General features: G+C 35.3%; 2 protein-coding genes and 1 non-coding gene across 8 annotated transcripts; 1 reads left to right on the top strand and 2 right to left on the bottom strand.

Annotated features, from left to right (window-relative positions):
* Positions 1-296: 296 nt before the first annotated feature.
* On the top strand, positions 297-4,220 carry LOC147864777 (vacuolar lysine transporter YPQ1-like). Of its 2 annotated transcripts, none has more exons than XR_015529717.1 (7): positions 297-745; positions 1,715-1,822; positions 1,926-2,091; positions 2,247-2,907; positions 3,001-3,128; positions 3,321-3,399; positions 3,903-3,973. XR_015529717.1 is itself a non-coding variant. In XM_087318940.1 (7 exons), exons 1-7 carry the CDS (start codon positions 521-523, stop codon positions 3,966-3,968), a joined length of 1,464 nt encoding a protein of 487 aa, XP_087175066.1. In that variant the 5' UTR covers positions 299-520; the 3' UTR covers positions 3,969-4,220. The 2 variants fall into 2 exon arrangements, 1 of the variants encoding a protein (XP_087175066.1); XM_087318940.1 differs by having other exon boundaries at positions 299-745; positions 3,001-3,159; positions 3,903-4,220.
* A 2,665-nt stretch (positions 4,221-6,885) lies between these two features.
* TRNAK-CUU (transfer RNA lysine (anticodon CUU)) lies at positions 6,886-6,958 on the bottom strand. The gene has a single exon. It is a non-coding gene; the product is annotated as a tRNA-Lys (tRNA).
* Positions 6,959-9,261: 2,303 nt separating this feature from the next.
* Positions 9,262-13,640, bottom strand: LOC147864775 (HVA22-like protein i). Of its 5 annotated transcripts, XM_087318930.1 has the most exons (7): positions 13,512-13,639; positions 13,353-13,481; positions 12,507-12,605; positions 10,610-10,666; positions 10,470-10,533; positions 10,068-10,262; positions 9,262-9,927 (listed from the first exon to the last, which is right to left on the bottom strand). In XM_087318930.1, exons 2-7 carry the CDS (start codon positions 13,376-13,378, stop codon positions 9,469-9,471), a joined length of 900 nt encoding a protein of 299 aa, XP_087175056.1. In that variant the 5' UTR covers positions 13,379-13,481; positions 13,512-13,639; the 3' UTR covers positions 9,262-9,468. The 5 variants fall into 5 exon arrangements, with proteins under 5 accessions (XP_087175056.1, XP_087175055.1, XP_087175057.1 ...); XM_087318929.1 differs by having other exon boundaries at positions 13,353-13,639; XM_087318931.1 differs by having other exon boundaries at positions 12,507-12,579; positions 13,353-13,639.
* Positions 13,641-14,365: the final 725 nt, after the last annotated feature.

The raw sequence follows: 14,365 nt of genomic DNA, 5'->3' as shown, positions 1-14,365 counted from the left end.
AAGAGAATGAACAAAATATTCCAAATGCTTGATTTAGCAAAGCCCCCCCCTTGCCTTCTCCCCTACCTTCCAACCTCTCTCTACCTCTCTTTCTATACCTCGCTCCTGTTCCGTGCTTAGATTGCTACATCTCTCTGATTGATCTTCTTCTTCTTCATCATCATCATCATCATCGTAGAGGAGAACATCGGAAACCTAAATAGTTAGGGTCCTTCACACAGACATCAGATAGGGTTAAGGTTACCTGCATATAGGGTTGGATTAGGGTTAAACATCATAAGGCTCTAAGGTTGGGTTGGGGCTATACACAAGGTTTTTAGACGTGAGGTTAGGGTTAAGCCAAAAATTTTAAAATTTAACGTTTTTGGGTTGGGTTAGGATTGAACTTAAGGTTTTTAAAATTAAGGTTAACTGAAAGTTTTAAGATTAAGGTCAGGGTGTTTGTATTTGAATCTAAGGTTAAAGTTTAGGGTTTGCATATTTTCTGATCCAAACCGTTAGGCCTAGTGCTCCATTGAATATGATATCATCACAAGGGTATGTATCTTGTGGGGCTGATGCAAACTTGTTGATAGAGAGATGGTTTGGTGACTGTGTGTATACATCTTGGGATGCCATAGCTTTCCTTGTCGGGATTTCTTCTGTTTGTTTCTGGATTGTTGCTCAGCTCCCTCAGTTTATCAGCAATTTTTTAAGGAAAAGTGCTGACGCTCTCTCTCCATGGTTCCTTGCACAATGGCTAGCTGTAAGTTCTTTCATCTGTTTTTCATTTTTTCATCCCATTTCATTCCATTCATTCATTAGTTTTTTCATCATCATCATTTCTTAGCTTTCTCATGTTGGCGCCATTTTTTATTGATCATGTAACCCCCAAAATCTAATTGTATTTGCACTTCTTTTCTGTTTTTAATCGTGTGATGAACTGCTAATTGTTGTACAAAGCAATTTTTATTGGTCATAAGATATGTTGCTTAAGAATTAACAATTCTCTTCATTATGGGATTGTGCATTGATTTCTTGTTAATCATGCCTTTTATTATTGTTAATTAGCTTTATAAAAAATGAAATGTTTTCATTTTGGTATAAGTGGTGGTGTGATGATATATTGATAATGTCCCCAAAGTTATAACTAAATAAGCCAAATAATTTCAGTCACATTGAACATGACACTTATGGTTGTTCTTTGAGGGTATGGTCTGCACAAATTGGATTGGTTATTATTTGCAATCTAGGAATTTCTCGGACATCTCATGAGAGATGTCCAACTCTGGAGTCTGCAGAACCCATGACATGATCCATTATGAGCATGTATGCATAAGACTATTGTTAAAGGTTATTTAAAACTCGAGTTTGCCCAATAGGTATTGGATGCCCTTCTATAATGAGCATAAATGTATGTTTATGTATTAGTTGTGTTTAATTAATAGAGTATGCCCATTATCTACTGGATGAGCTTCTATATGAGCAGATTTGGTTCGGTGGAGAGTAAGTTCTAGCCTTCTGCTTGTGTTTTATTCAATAGTCAAATGTATAGGTCAATTATGTAATTAGGATTGTTCAATCTTTACATTATTTATCTGTTGCAAATTTCCCCTAATCTTGCAATAGATTTGTAACTAGCATTACCATTAAGTAGATCCAAACATTTGTCATCAAAGGCATGAAATTGATTGCTGGTGTATGTATTCCTATTTTTAATGATCAGATTTTGTAGGGTGACACTTTCAATTTCTTGGGATGTGTGCTTACTGGGGATCAACTCGCAACACAAACAATCACGGCAGGGTATTTTATGTTCTCTGATGCGATCATTATTACTCAGGTACATATGTATTTACTGTACTCTCTTCTATTTAGTTTTCCTTAAAATCATGTTTTGGTGATATTATCAAATTTATGTTCAAAATTCATGCCTTTCAATTTAGTACCTTTACTACCAAATACGGAACGGGAAAGATGCCTATTATTCAGATTCAGATGAATCTTTGCATAAGGGATCTGGATATGCTGACCTCCAGAAGCCAGATAGCTGCAAGGTTGAGGCACTTGAGAAAATTTTAGAACAAAATGTACATTCTAGAACCTCTAAAGGTATTTGAGTTTGAAAAGGTGAAGTATTTCTGAAGTATATGCTTGTAAACGTCCAAATATATATTTTTCTGTGCATAGGAAAAAATAGTAAGACGCAATTTTACTTTGTAAACTATATCTTTCTTCCAATTATTGAGCTGCGAAAACTCATGTAGGAGAGGATAAACATGCACACCATAGTTCTGTTTCCGGAAAGCATCTCTCCTCACTTAAAAATGAAGCCGAGGAAAGCAATATTTTTTCTGGAAATACTCTAAAATCTGATGCGCTTCTTAAAGAGGGTATGAGCTCGAACATTGGATTATCTACAATGCTAGAGACCTCTGAAAAGCAACCAAAGCTTTTCTTTGATCTTCAACAACATGATAAGTGGATGTACGAACACCGACATCGATTAAGAAGGCTAGTGGAGCAGTATGGTTTAGAAGATGGGAATGCGATGGTGACACGCCGTAGTTCTATGTACAAAAATAAGAGGAAAGGAAGCGCGAGAAAAGGTTCGCCGGCAGATGTAAATTATAGCAATGTGTCATCGAAGAGAAGAGTTCAAACCAAAGCTTTGGTTGGTGTTGCCTGCCTTTTAGGGCTAGCCTCTACCATAAATCTTCAGACATGGTCTCGTAAGAGTTATGCTAGTGGTGTTGGTATAGGACATGTACTTGGTAGACGCGCATTACTCTCTCTTTCTGAAGAAACGATTGAGCCATCACTATTTATCAATACAAAGAAGCCTATAGGAGCTTCTCTGGGTGGAGAGCTTTTATCGCTAGATATTTCTACCTTTTCATGGACAGTGATTTTAGGAAGATTCTTGGGGTAAGTCATGAATTGGCTTAAGTTTATCAGAATGTTAGAATATGATCTTTGTTTATACCATGAGTTCAATGCTTTTATATTTATGAAATACAGATGGGGATCTTCCGCACTTTACTTAGGTTCTCGATTGTCACAACTAGTGAAGAACAGAGAGAGAAAAACAGCTGATGGTCTCTCCCTTGGCATGGTGACATGTGCTATTCTTGCGAATCTTACATATGGTATGGCGATAGTGATGCGGGCTTCCTCTTGGTAATCCACAATAATTTTCATGATGTAATCTTTTAAACAACTTTGCTAAAACACCTTTTTATTTGCTTTCTTTTTCATTTCTTATTGCAAGAAGATATAGCTTGTTAGGCCAGTATGTTGATTCATTGGTTGTTTCTAATATTCAAAAACGTTGTACTTAGGTCATACTTGATTGGGAAAGCACCTTGGCTTGTTGGGAGTTTTGGGACAATTCTTTTGGACTTGACTATATTTGTCCAGGTAAAATGTGATAATCTTTATGTCCATTATTATATATTATGTCTTACACTTTTTAAGCGTTGTGAACATGTAGAGAAATTAATCGCCTCATGCAATTTGTCTTGCATTGGTTTATTCTCTTTTTTATGCTGACTCTTCATTTATTTTCCTGTTCTAAGTTATATATATAGATATGTGTCTGTATTGAATATTTTTATACATATATTGCATCTATATCAAAATTGTGACTGGATTGATTGAGTGGGAGATGAATCTAATTTAAGATATAGAATAGGAACACCTTCTTGGTGAAGGATTGAACTTGGGTTCTTTATATTTCATGACTTCTATGCAACATAGTAAACCACCAAACCAACTGCAAGACAGAGACTGACAGAAAGAACTATGAATTGGGAAAAATGGCCATCATTCGTACAAAATCATACTACCCCTAGGGGCAAATTCAATAGTAGTTTCTCTAGAAGAGAGAAGAGACTCTTTTTAATTTTTTGTGTTGGTTACAGGCACAATACTATAGTAGGTACACAAAGAAAGTCGTGCCGAGTGAGTATACCCCACTATTGGCATAAAGACCCAAAAGTTCGACCATTGTTTATACCTCCACCCCAAAAAGAACTATTGATCTCATCATGTTACAGGTCCTTGTTGGATTTCTTAGAAGAAAATGTTCTAATAACATTTTGTACATAATAGGAAGGACATGTTGTATACAAAAAAGAGTGATATTCAATAGTTACTATTCTTATTCAATGTTTTGAAGAAGAAATAGCTTGTAGCAAAGGTTGCAGGTTTTATTAGAGCACTATTTTAGTTTTATTTTCTTTATATGATTTGATTTGTGTGCTTTTAGAGGATATGATGACCGGTAAGGTTATCAAAGTTGGACATTACAGAACATTTATTTTTATTGTGACAAATTTGTTTGTAAAGGTTCCCCTTCATCACTTCATTTGTTTATATCTTTTGTATAAAACATTTCATATAATTTAAAGTATATCCATCAACGCAGGTCTTATATCTAAAATTTAAATTTAAAAATAATATCGTTAATCCTTAGTAAAAAGCGTCTTTGTTAAATTTCCAATTGTTAAAGTGGAGCATATAGTTGTTACTTAATACTAAATAGTAAGATTAAGGTACATGCATGGATTGTTAAGGGTAAACGTTGTGAATCAACTGCAGAGATTTTGATGGGAGAACAATAAGGATATTAATTGGGTACATGTGTGTGGGTGAAATGTAACCACAATGAGGATGAATTTTGTTGTGTATCAAATGTTGTAAGAGATGAAGGATGCATTGTTGTGGTTACTCTATTATGTCATTAGTTAATGATGCAAAACTAACTAAAAATGGGACTTTTCATGAGGCCCACTTTTATGTAATAGTGGTGCATGAGGGTGCTTTTTAGATTAGTGGTATAGTGGCTATGTAATATCTTGTCTACATTGATAAAACTATATGAGTGTGTTGAGGGAGATCAATTGATATAGCAATGAGATCAAAAGTGAAACATTTTCATGTAGTGTGTTTGGAGTTGAGTAGTGACCCAATACATGAGAATTTACTAATGAGCATAGCAATTGAGTGTGCCATTGTGGTTGTGAGAAGAACGCATATGGTTCCAAATTGGTTTGTGGAAAGCAAACTCGAACAAAATGTCATAGACCCTTAGACGTGTTCATGTGAAAGCATTCATATTCAACGAGGCTCCATGCTCGTCCTTAACATTGCATCTCACGCCAAAGAGAATATGAATTGAGTGGAATGGAAGTAGTGGTTTTAAGGTCAAACAAAGTGATGGTTTAGAGAAGAGATTTTTGTGCAATCCTTGTCATGCCCATGTCTCAATGTAAAATAGAATAAAATAGATGTTTTACCATCCATGATGAGGCCAATTTTGACCTATGGGACCAAATCAACATTTCACCTTGTATGTGATTCCTTCCTAAGAGGCTACTCTACAGCAAAACCAAAAACTCAAACTTTGTATATGGAAATAATGAATGTGCATATGTGCTAACCCTTCTTGGTGGAGACTTTGAGTATGATGCTTAAATTATCATGTATGCCTAATAAATCATCATACTTCTAGTGAATGACCTCATATAGCGAGCATGCGACAAGTAAGCAATATTCATCCTCCATTAAGCTTTCATTGTATACCTTGCATATCTTCATACTTAGGTGATGACGCCATGATGCTACCTCAACACCTAACTTGCATGAGTGGGTTCAAAGAAGTATTAAGGCTCTTAGACAACCTAGGTTCATGGGAGTAGTAAGATGGGGGTTGTATATGGTTCTTGCATTCACATCGGGCCCAACATTGGGGGTTAATATCTACAATATAATAATCCAATTTTGACATTTTAGCATCTTGCAACTTCATCCTTAGTGCTTCTAGTAATTTATCGTGGATGATAGCATGCTTCATAACATCACTTGAGAGCTCTAATAGATTTTTTACTCCCATGTCTTAAACCCTCTTATAATGTTGAGCACCCAACCAAATGAGAGGATTTTGCTCTTATTAGTTTTTTGCATCATATGTTCCATGCTTGTTTTCACAATCTATGATCAAGAATATTCTTGACTTTTTGCATGCCTAGTACTTCAATAGGCTAAGCACATATTTTAAATTGTGTGATGGTATAGGATGTTGAGGAATTTAGCCCCAATTGTCTACATAAAGAACAAATTTTGGATTTTCTCTATGTCATTCAATGCACTAAGTAAGATAGTGCCACCCCACACTTCCAATCCACCAAGCAATTCTTAAACATCTTGGAGTATCACTTTTATTGCATTGATTCTCAAATATATAATAAATATTCTATCCCATGTGAAGTATAAAGTCATACCATAAATTCCACCTATTTGTTGATGGGAAATTCATACAAGGATATTTGAAGCTTTCACCATTTCTGTTGGTTCTCCCTTTTATGAAGGGGTGGGGTTACCGTAGTTTCTTGGCTGTATTACTTCAATTACTACCCTTTGTGGTTTTTCCCCTTAAAATATGTATAGCGTTTTTTGCTATATCCCCTTAAAATCAATTATGATCATGTTACATTGTTACATTTGCTTTATACTCTAATATCATTCTTACTACTTAGTAAAGCTCATTTTTTAGTATGATGTCAAAGACTTTCTTGAAGTCTACAAAACAACAATATATGTATAGTGTTTCTCTTGAAGTTCGATGTTTTTTTTTCTATAATTATTTTTTAATGTAACCAAATGATTGACAATGGAATGTTTTGATTTGAAGTCCCCTTCACAAAATGCTCAAAGAGCACAATAATGGGGCTTGAACTATGACGTCGAAGATTTTCTTGACGCCCAACAAAACAAAATTGTATATTATTATTATATGTAGCTTTGTAGGTCAAAACAACTCTTCTATTATCATTTTTATTATAACCAAGTGACTTACACTGAAATGTGTTAGTTGGAAGTCTACTTAACCATGTTCACAAAGAACGCCGACCATGGGGCTCGAACCCATGACCACAAGGTTAAGAGCCTTGCGCTCTACCAACTGAGCTAGGTCGGCCTTGTATTTATGTGATCAATAAAACGATTCAACATACTATGCATACGTCTTTGTACCGCTGGAATTGTGTCTCTAAACTGATATTGTTGGTGGAGGGGTCCGGACCACCGGATAGCCCATTAGTGGTGAACCAAGTGAGAGTGGTTGTCAATTGCTCTCAATCCACTAGCCTCAAAAACCCTTACCTTGGGAACTCTCACTCACACTTCCTTAAGGCAACTCTAATCAAGAAGCTAACTAGCTTATTATGAAGTCTTAAGTGTTAAGCATACAAACATAAAACAAAGGTATTACACATAATAGTATTAACCTCTCATCAATTAAATAGAGAAGTTCACACAACACGTTTGAAAGGAGGAGCTTTTAAGGTTTGGTTAAGTAACAATTAACCTTAATCACTCAACTCACTAGAAGTATATATAGAGGAGGGAGAGAGTTCTAGCTTGGGTTAAAGGGAAAAGAGAACTAAGAAATCAAGAAAAAAAGCTAAAACATCACAAAAATGACTTATATAGCTCACTTACAAAAGGTTGTCTCATTTCATGGGGGACTATCAGGCTTAATGCTCTAAAGGCAATTTTGTTTTATCATCCCTCTTTCTTAGTTGTGCCCTTAGTTTAGTACCAACACCGTTGTCGGTGTCTTCCAGCGTCATATTATGTACAACAAGTGCTTAACAATTGTTTCACTAAAGGATAGAGAAGTTTCCAAAGACTTAAGGGTGTAGAGGAAATTGTATGGAAAAATTCGGACATATCTTGAGCAAAAACATATAAAAGAGGGTGATAAGGATGAGCCTAATTGGGATGATTTATGGAAGATTGTCAATACCTTGTTGTTAGTAGAGGAGAATGAGAATGAAGCAAAAGATTATCTCAATGATGTATATGGTATAGAATCCAACGGTAAGACAATTTTATAGTCTTTCGGCATATTTTACGATCATGCAATTATCTTTTTTTTACTGTCAAACACTCACTCATAAATTGGATTAAGCAATGGTTGAAAACAATCGTATTACAAAATTGTGTTCATAATATGTATACATGCCCAAAAGGGTTTTATGATGTCATATTTCACTCCCGAAAACATCAACGTGCATTGTTGGATAAAGTCTCGGTGTTCTTTGATAACCAGTTGGTGCATGTAATGTAGTGGTATCCCTAGATGAACCATCAAGCTTTGTTGAAACATGAGTGTCTACAAGCACATGTTTTTGTGGCCCCTTTTACGAGAGTCGACGAGTAATGGATAAGTTCGGCATTCATGTATATTTGACAAAGGAAGAACGATATTAGGGATTCAATAGACAAATGAATAAGGCCGTACTTATGAATATTTCTCTTCATTCACAGTATGTGTTGGTGTAAGGTATAAACCACACATAGACAAGATTTAGCCAATACATTGTTGGGGAAACCAAACATATGATTTAGTAACAACCATTTATGTATTTGATTTAGAAATAACTAGAGAATCTACTAGAACTACAAGGTCATCTAGTAAATCATCCGCAATTTTATGAAATTCCCAATGTAATTGGTAGAAACATCCCAGCAAATTTGTGTGATTGTTAGTGAGTATATTTCTATTCACTTCTTGATTTTTGGTATAATGGCTTTTGTTGGTTTAGTAATACATAAATATGTTCTTTATACATTAGGACAATCCATTTTAGCATTTTTAAATGAAGTGAATTTGCCATAAAGATCCTTCTATTGTAGTATAGGGTCAAGAATGTGTTTTTATATTGCTATGTTGCATAATACGAATTCAGCATGCAAAAAGTAGCAATGTCTTGTTAATGCAGCTTGCATTGTGGGAAATCAGGGTTATGTCACGAATGCTAACCTCTAGTCAATTTGCATTTGCATGTGGATCTTTCAAAAGAGAAGCTTTATATCATTTGAACATATATGGTAGTATCAACCATCCAATAATCACACTTGTCGATCAACCTACTGGTAAAAGCATGCGAAAATCATATTAATCACATACTTTGTTACAATCATTAATTAAAGAAAGGCAATGGGATGACAAACAGAAAAAGAATGCAAAGCCATGACGACCTTCACGGTATGACTCGTATTACATTATTCAAAGGACCTGCGAAGTTTCCCTTCTAGCCTCTTTTTCACACTAACTATTCACCTGTAGTCATAACTTAATTGTTGCTGCTATAAATATCAACTTAGCAAAAAAAAAATGCTCCATACAGAAATTTCTGTTACCTGATAAGGGAAATCTCTATATTGGATTTTAATGGACAAACACTTTCATTGAATTTGAATTATTTAAAAATGGAGATGGCATCACAATTTTCATTACGGCCAAATAATTACAAATAGAAAGATGTTGTGCTTCTATGTACAAATGGATGAATGGATGTATAGATATACACAAATGGTCAAAACTTTCCCATACAATAAGTGACCTTGTAATTATGGTACACCAAGAAGACTTGATCTTCAAATCCACTTTCCTCTGGTCCAACAGGTGAGGACTGCCTTCTAATCTTGATGTTGGTGCTTCCACCAGGGGAACCTAAATCCTGATGCATGGATATTTGTTTTGTTCAAATCCACAGGCACATGTGTCTCAACCTTAGCAGCCGTGGACTCGGTAGAATTTGATGTAGATAATGGAATATCAGAAGAATCAAGTATCTCAAAATCAGTTTCGTATTTATTGTCATCAGCAATAGTATCTTTTGGAGTCACCGTTGGAAATAGTTGTTCACCCTTTGGAATTACCAATGCTGATGCTAAGCCCCCTTGTGTTGGTTGGTGACTTAAAATAAGTGATTTTGTGGTTTCCGGCAATGACTGATGATAACCTGGAGGTTGTGGTTGTGGTTGTGGTTGTAACTGACGAGAACGGGTTAGATTTCTCACCAATGCTTGGGAACTTGAAATATACCCTGGAGACGTTTTTGCTCTGTATGAAGAACTTGAAACTGGTGATTGGACCTGACATGAATAAAAAGAGAATTCAACAATATAAAGAGGTTCTTCATAATTTCACTCAGCAAAGAATGAATTCTAAAATCCTACACTTCGAGGTTCCCAGTTCGAACATTGTAAAGCTACAAGCTGAAAACAATGCTTACCACAGGATGACGAGTCACAGCATGTTCACGTATTACTTCAGTCAGCTTCAACTGCATGGCAAACAATGCCTTGTTACACAGAGATTTTGATATATCCACCACTTGATTCCTAAAATGAACCCAGTCCTGATCCACTGATTGTGAATGCTTATAGAAGAACGGCTCCATGAATGTTTCATAGATATAGTCTGTACCCTGAGAACAATGATAATGTATCAATTTGAAAAAATTGGAAACATTTTTAAAGAAAATAAGAAAATACTTTGCGCTAGTGTAAAGAAAAAGCTCAGAAAAAATAATCAAGAATCCACCACAACATATAATTTTTTTAACACATCCAGACATTTGCCTCATCCACGTTTTAGTTTAATGATTCTATACTATATTTGTGGTTAATCATACCTTTGTATCTGGGTGCCATAGATAAACTATAAATGCAAGTTTACTTCCACTATAGAATGGTACCCTGCATATGCAGCAGTGCAAAGATTAGTGGAAGTTCAAAACTTTCTCCCTTTCACACAATCTTGATGGATAAATACCATGATATGAATATGTCTGCCACTCTCTCAACTCCAGTAAAAACTGCCATTATTATCCTACAAATTACACCCCATCATAATATTAAATAAAGTGATCAAACAATAACTCTAGAATTCCATTATTTGTACATGTTTATCAGGACACACCTCATTCAAACAGAAACTTGAACATCAATGATATCTGGATCACTCCCATCAGGTTTATCTTGCATTCAACTTGTGGGTGATGAATTTATGTATTAAAACTTTACAGACAAACTCTTGTTTAAATGAACATGTCCTTCCTGATTTTATTGTTTTCTACACTCTATGCCTGGATATAATGCACATCGTATTTCTAACATCTTCCTTGAATAAAAAAAGTGGTTCTTTTTCTTAAATTTTCCAAAACGTATTAATTCCGCTTCAAATGCTCAAACCATCTATATAATCAAGGACGTCCTTCCTGATTTATTTGTTTTTTCTACCATGTCCAGGCCACACTGGATTTCTAACTATCCTCTTGCTTGAGTTCTTTTCTGCATTTTCAAAACATGGTAATTCAACCTTAGAGGTTCAAATTTCAGTTCCAAAATTGGCATATCAATGTTGGAGGTGAGACAATATTAAATCACTTCGAGAAGGAATAACTAGAAGTTCTGTGGGAGACTTCAGGACTTCAGGCTATGCCATTGGAGTATAGTTAGAGAGAGAAACACAATTGATGCTTGTAAATATTCCACTTTGGGCTATTCCATTGGCATATAATTGAGAGAGAGATAAAATGAATCACAACTAATCATCAAAACTTATGTCTTAATCTAACATGCAGGGATCAAATTAAAAAAACAGATGCAATAAAATGAATATTAAGATTTGCGCTAAATGAGTATGAGGAAGACAGCTCTTTCTCATGATATAGACATGACTTTTTTGCTCAAAGGATTAGCTTTCACGAGGTAGTTGTCTATGAAGCACATCAAAAGAATCAGAATACTTGACTGATGATGCTCAGAAATGTACCACCAACACTCAAAGTGCTCGATAAATATTGTGATTAGAGTTCTAAATAAATCTGAGAAAGGCAGTTCTTCTTCATAATACAGATGTTTTTCTCAAAAGGTTGAAATGCAAGATATAGATGTATCGGTATATTAGTGATTACACATTCTGTTTAGATGTCTAGTATGAAAACAAGAGTTAGATGGAATGGTTACCTTACTTAACATATAAAGAAAAGTTAGTAGGAAGAACTAGAAAGAGGACTAAAGAGTTGCAAAGGGCTACTTGAAAACCCTTGCTTTGAATTCAACCGTCTGTGTGAGACTTCATTAATATACATCATTCAACTACTGTCATTACTGAGAGATTTCAAGCAAAGATACTGGGAGGACACTGAAGTCTAAATTCTATGAAAAAAGCTAATAACATATTGCGTAGTCATATAGCAAGTGTAGATATTCTGTCCCATGGATATGTTCTCCATTTGTGTAATAAGATTAAATGCATAACCTTCAACCTTGTATATAAAGGCTTCCAACACATCGTAATATTCAACAAGCAGAAATAATCCATCATCATGTTGCATCACATGCAACAACTATCACCCAATCTCCTTAAGGATCCAACTTTTCCATAATTTAACTACTTTAAAACACTCGTATTCTTATTCCTTTATTTTTACCCTCTCCATGCATCCAACTTTCCCATAATAAAATGAAGTATTCATTAGAACACTATCATGCTCAGTCTTTCATTTTGCTTCACTACACAACAAGCAACCAATTTTCTCTCTTTAAAACACTATTATTAATTATTCTCTCTTTAAAATAAAACCTATTCTCTAAAACACTGTTATTAATTATTCTCTCTTTTCCTTCATCATTACATGATACAAATGAAGAAACTTATTTCATACCAATATCGACACCATGTCCGCAACTCCTCGAGCTTTAGCTTGCTAGAGTTAAGTGCTGAGAAGCACATATAAGCTGGATAAAGGTATCCAAAATATATACTGAGAAACCAAAAAATAAGAAATCAACATGTGTTATGGTTGTTTAATTAGAGCAACAAACAAATACCTGAATTCATGGTTTCCTTTCATTTGTCGACAAAGCAAACAGATTATATGAAAACGAATTTATTTTACATAGAATTCTAAAGAACTAGTTTATTAAATTACAGTGCAAGGAAAGTTAGCACTGCTCACACAAAATCATGAGAACGAGACTTCCATCATCTCAAAAATCACAGTTCCACATATTTCTTCACAAAATTGAAAGTTTCTTTTCAAGCCTCACAAACTAGTTTCTTATCATTTCCATTGAGTGAAAACATTTACTTTACATTGAAATGCTGAAGGAGAGATGAAGGGGGGGGGGGGAGAGAGAGAGAGAGAGAGTGAACGAAAGAAAGAAAGAAAGACTAGCATCATATCAAATTCACGTTTTCCCTATCGTTTCTTCACAAAATGAGTAGATTTATTGATGGAAATCCGTGCTCTGACATGGAATTCTGAGCAATAGGTCCATTAGATTCGCTAAAAATGATGAGAGAGATGGATCCGCACCATTTCAAAATTGACGATCTCTTTATAATGCCTTCATAAGATGAAGGAAAATTGTTCATGTTAAATGAAAATTTCCGATGGAAAAGAGAGATTTAGCACGAAAAGGAGACTTTGACTAAGGAATTCAGGAAGAAATTATGACCTTTCATAGAAATTCAAGAGAAATTACAGAAGGAAACACTCTGAACTTACATCGAAATTCTAAGCAAGAAGTCCATCCGGTGAAACAGCAGGAATTCTCCTCGGGAAAGTAACGGAGGAGAGGAGAAGCAATCACTGAAAGCACTTCAGAAATCCTGCAAGAGGAACTCTTGAAATCTCCTTCATGACGACGACGACGACGACGACGACGACGACGACGATGATGATGATGATGAAGCTTCGATGGTGAAGAAAAGGAGGAGCGGAGACAGGCGCACAAACCCTAATCTGTTGTTTTTTGGGGAATTATTTATCTTTGGTCCCCGTATTGTTCTGATTTTTGTAAGTTAGACGTTTCCGAGAGAAAAGTATATAATTGCTGAAGTTTAATGTACATAATGTAATTACTAATTAGGCCCCCCCTCGAGGCTGGGCTTTTACTTAATCCACTACATACATACCACAGCAAAAAAAAAATGAGTCCATTTCCTCAAGGTACCCAAAGCCCCGCCACACGCACTAGATTGTCTCGACAAACTTTTATGTCTCGAACAAACCAATTATAAAGTTTGAGACCCATCGTCTTCTTTGCATTATAATGGGTTACTGACAATAGATGGAAATTCCGACCAATAATCTCCGAAAAACCAAGTCATTTCCTTGATCCCGTAAGTCTTGGGTCTTCACTACGGCTCGTTTACTCTCACTAGCAGAAAATGCATAATATGGTCATATTCATGAGTTATCTTCATACACCCATTGTTGACTCCAGTTGTGATAGGCAGTTCGTAATGGCATGGTGAGTCCGTATCATATGGAAAATGGTGCAACTAACAACATACTCTTGCATGACCTCAAACATCCAACATGCGAGTGTTCTAATTGATGACATTGTGGCTACTACATAGAGGAAGATGCAACAGTTGACATGGAATACGAATTTCCAACCAAAGAGGTGGGTAATGGAGAAACTAATTCACGTTATTGCTAATGTTGAGCATCTCCATCTCCTAAGTAATTCTTATGTACCTTGGAGATCCAACAACTCTCATACAAGACATTTT

The sequence above is a fragment of the Azolla caroliniana genome, unplaced genomic scaffold (genome assembly GCF_043228905.1).
Source record: "Azolla caroliniana isolate FFs.n. ecotype wild unplaced genomic scaffold, voAzoCaro1.0.p SCAF_4, whole genome shotgun sequence".
Classification (NCBI taxonomy): domain Eukaryota; kingdom Viridiplantae; phylum Streptophyta; class Polypodiopsida; order Salviniales; family Salviniaceae; genus Azolla; species Azolla caroliniana.
The sequence above is the reverse complement of the archived record's forward strand: the minus strand, read 5'-3'. Positions and strand labels throughout refer to the sequence as shown.

Coding starts and splice junctions, on each gene's coding strand:
- LOC147864777 (XM_087318940.1), top strand. CDS start 521: ATGATATCATCACAAGGGTATGTATCTTGTGGGGCTGATGCAAACTTG. Junction 746..1,714: donor TCCTTGCACAATGGCTAGCT/GTAAGTTCTTTC, acceptor CAGATTTTGTAG/GGTGACACTTTCAATTTCTT. Junction 2,908..3,000: donor ATTTTAGGAAGATTCTTGGG/GTAAGTCATGAA, acceptor TATGAAATACAG/ATGGGGATCTTCCGCACTTT.
- LOC147864775 (XM_087318929.1), bottom strand. CDS start 13,378: ATGGACTTCTTGCTTAGAATTTCGAT. Junction 12,606..13,352: donor TTCTTGCTTAGAATTTCGAT/GTAAGTTCAGAG, acceptor TTGGTTTCTCAG/TATATATTTTGGATACCTTT. Junction 10,534..10,609: donor GCAGACATATTCATATCATG/GTATTTATCCAT, acceptor CTGCATATGCAG/GGTACCATTCTATAGTGGAA.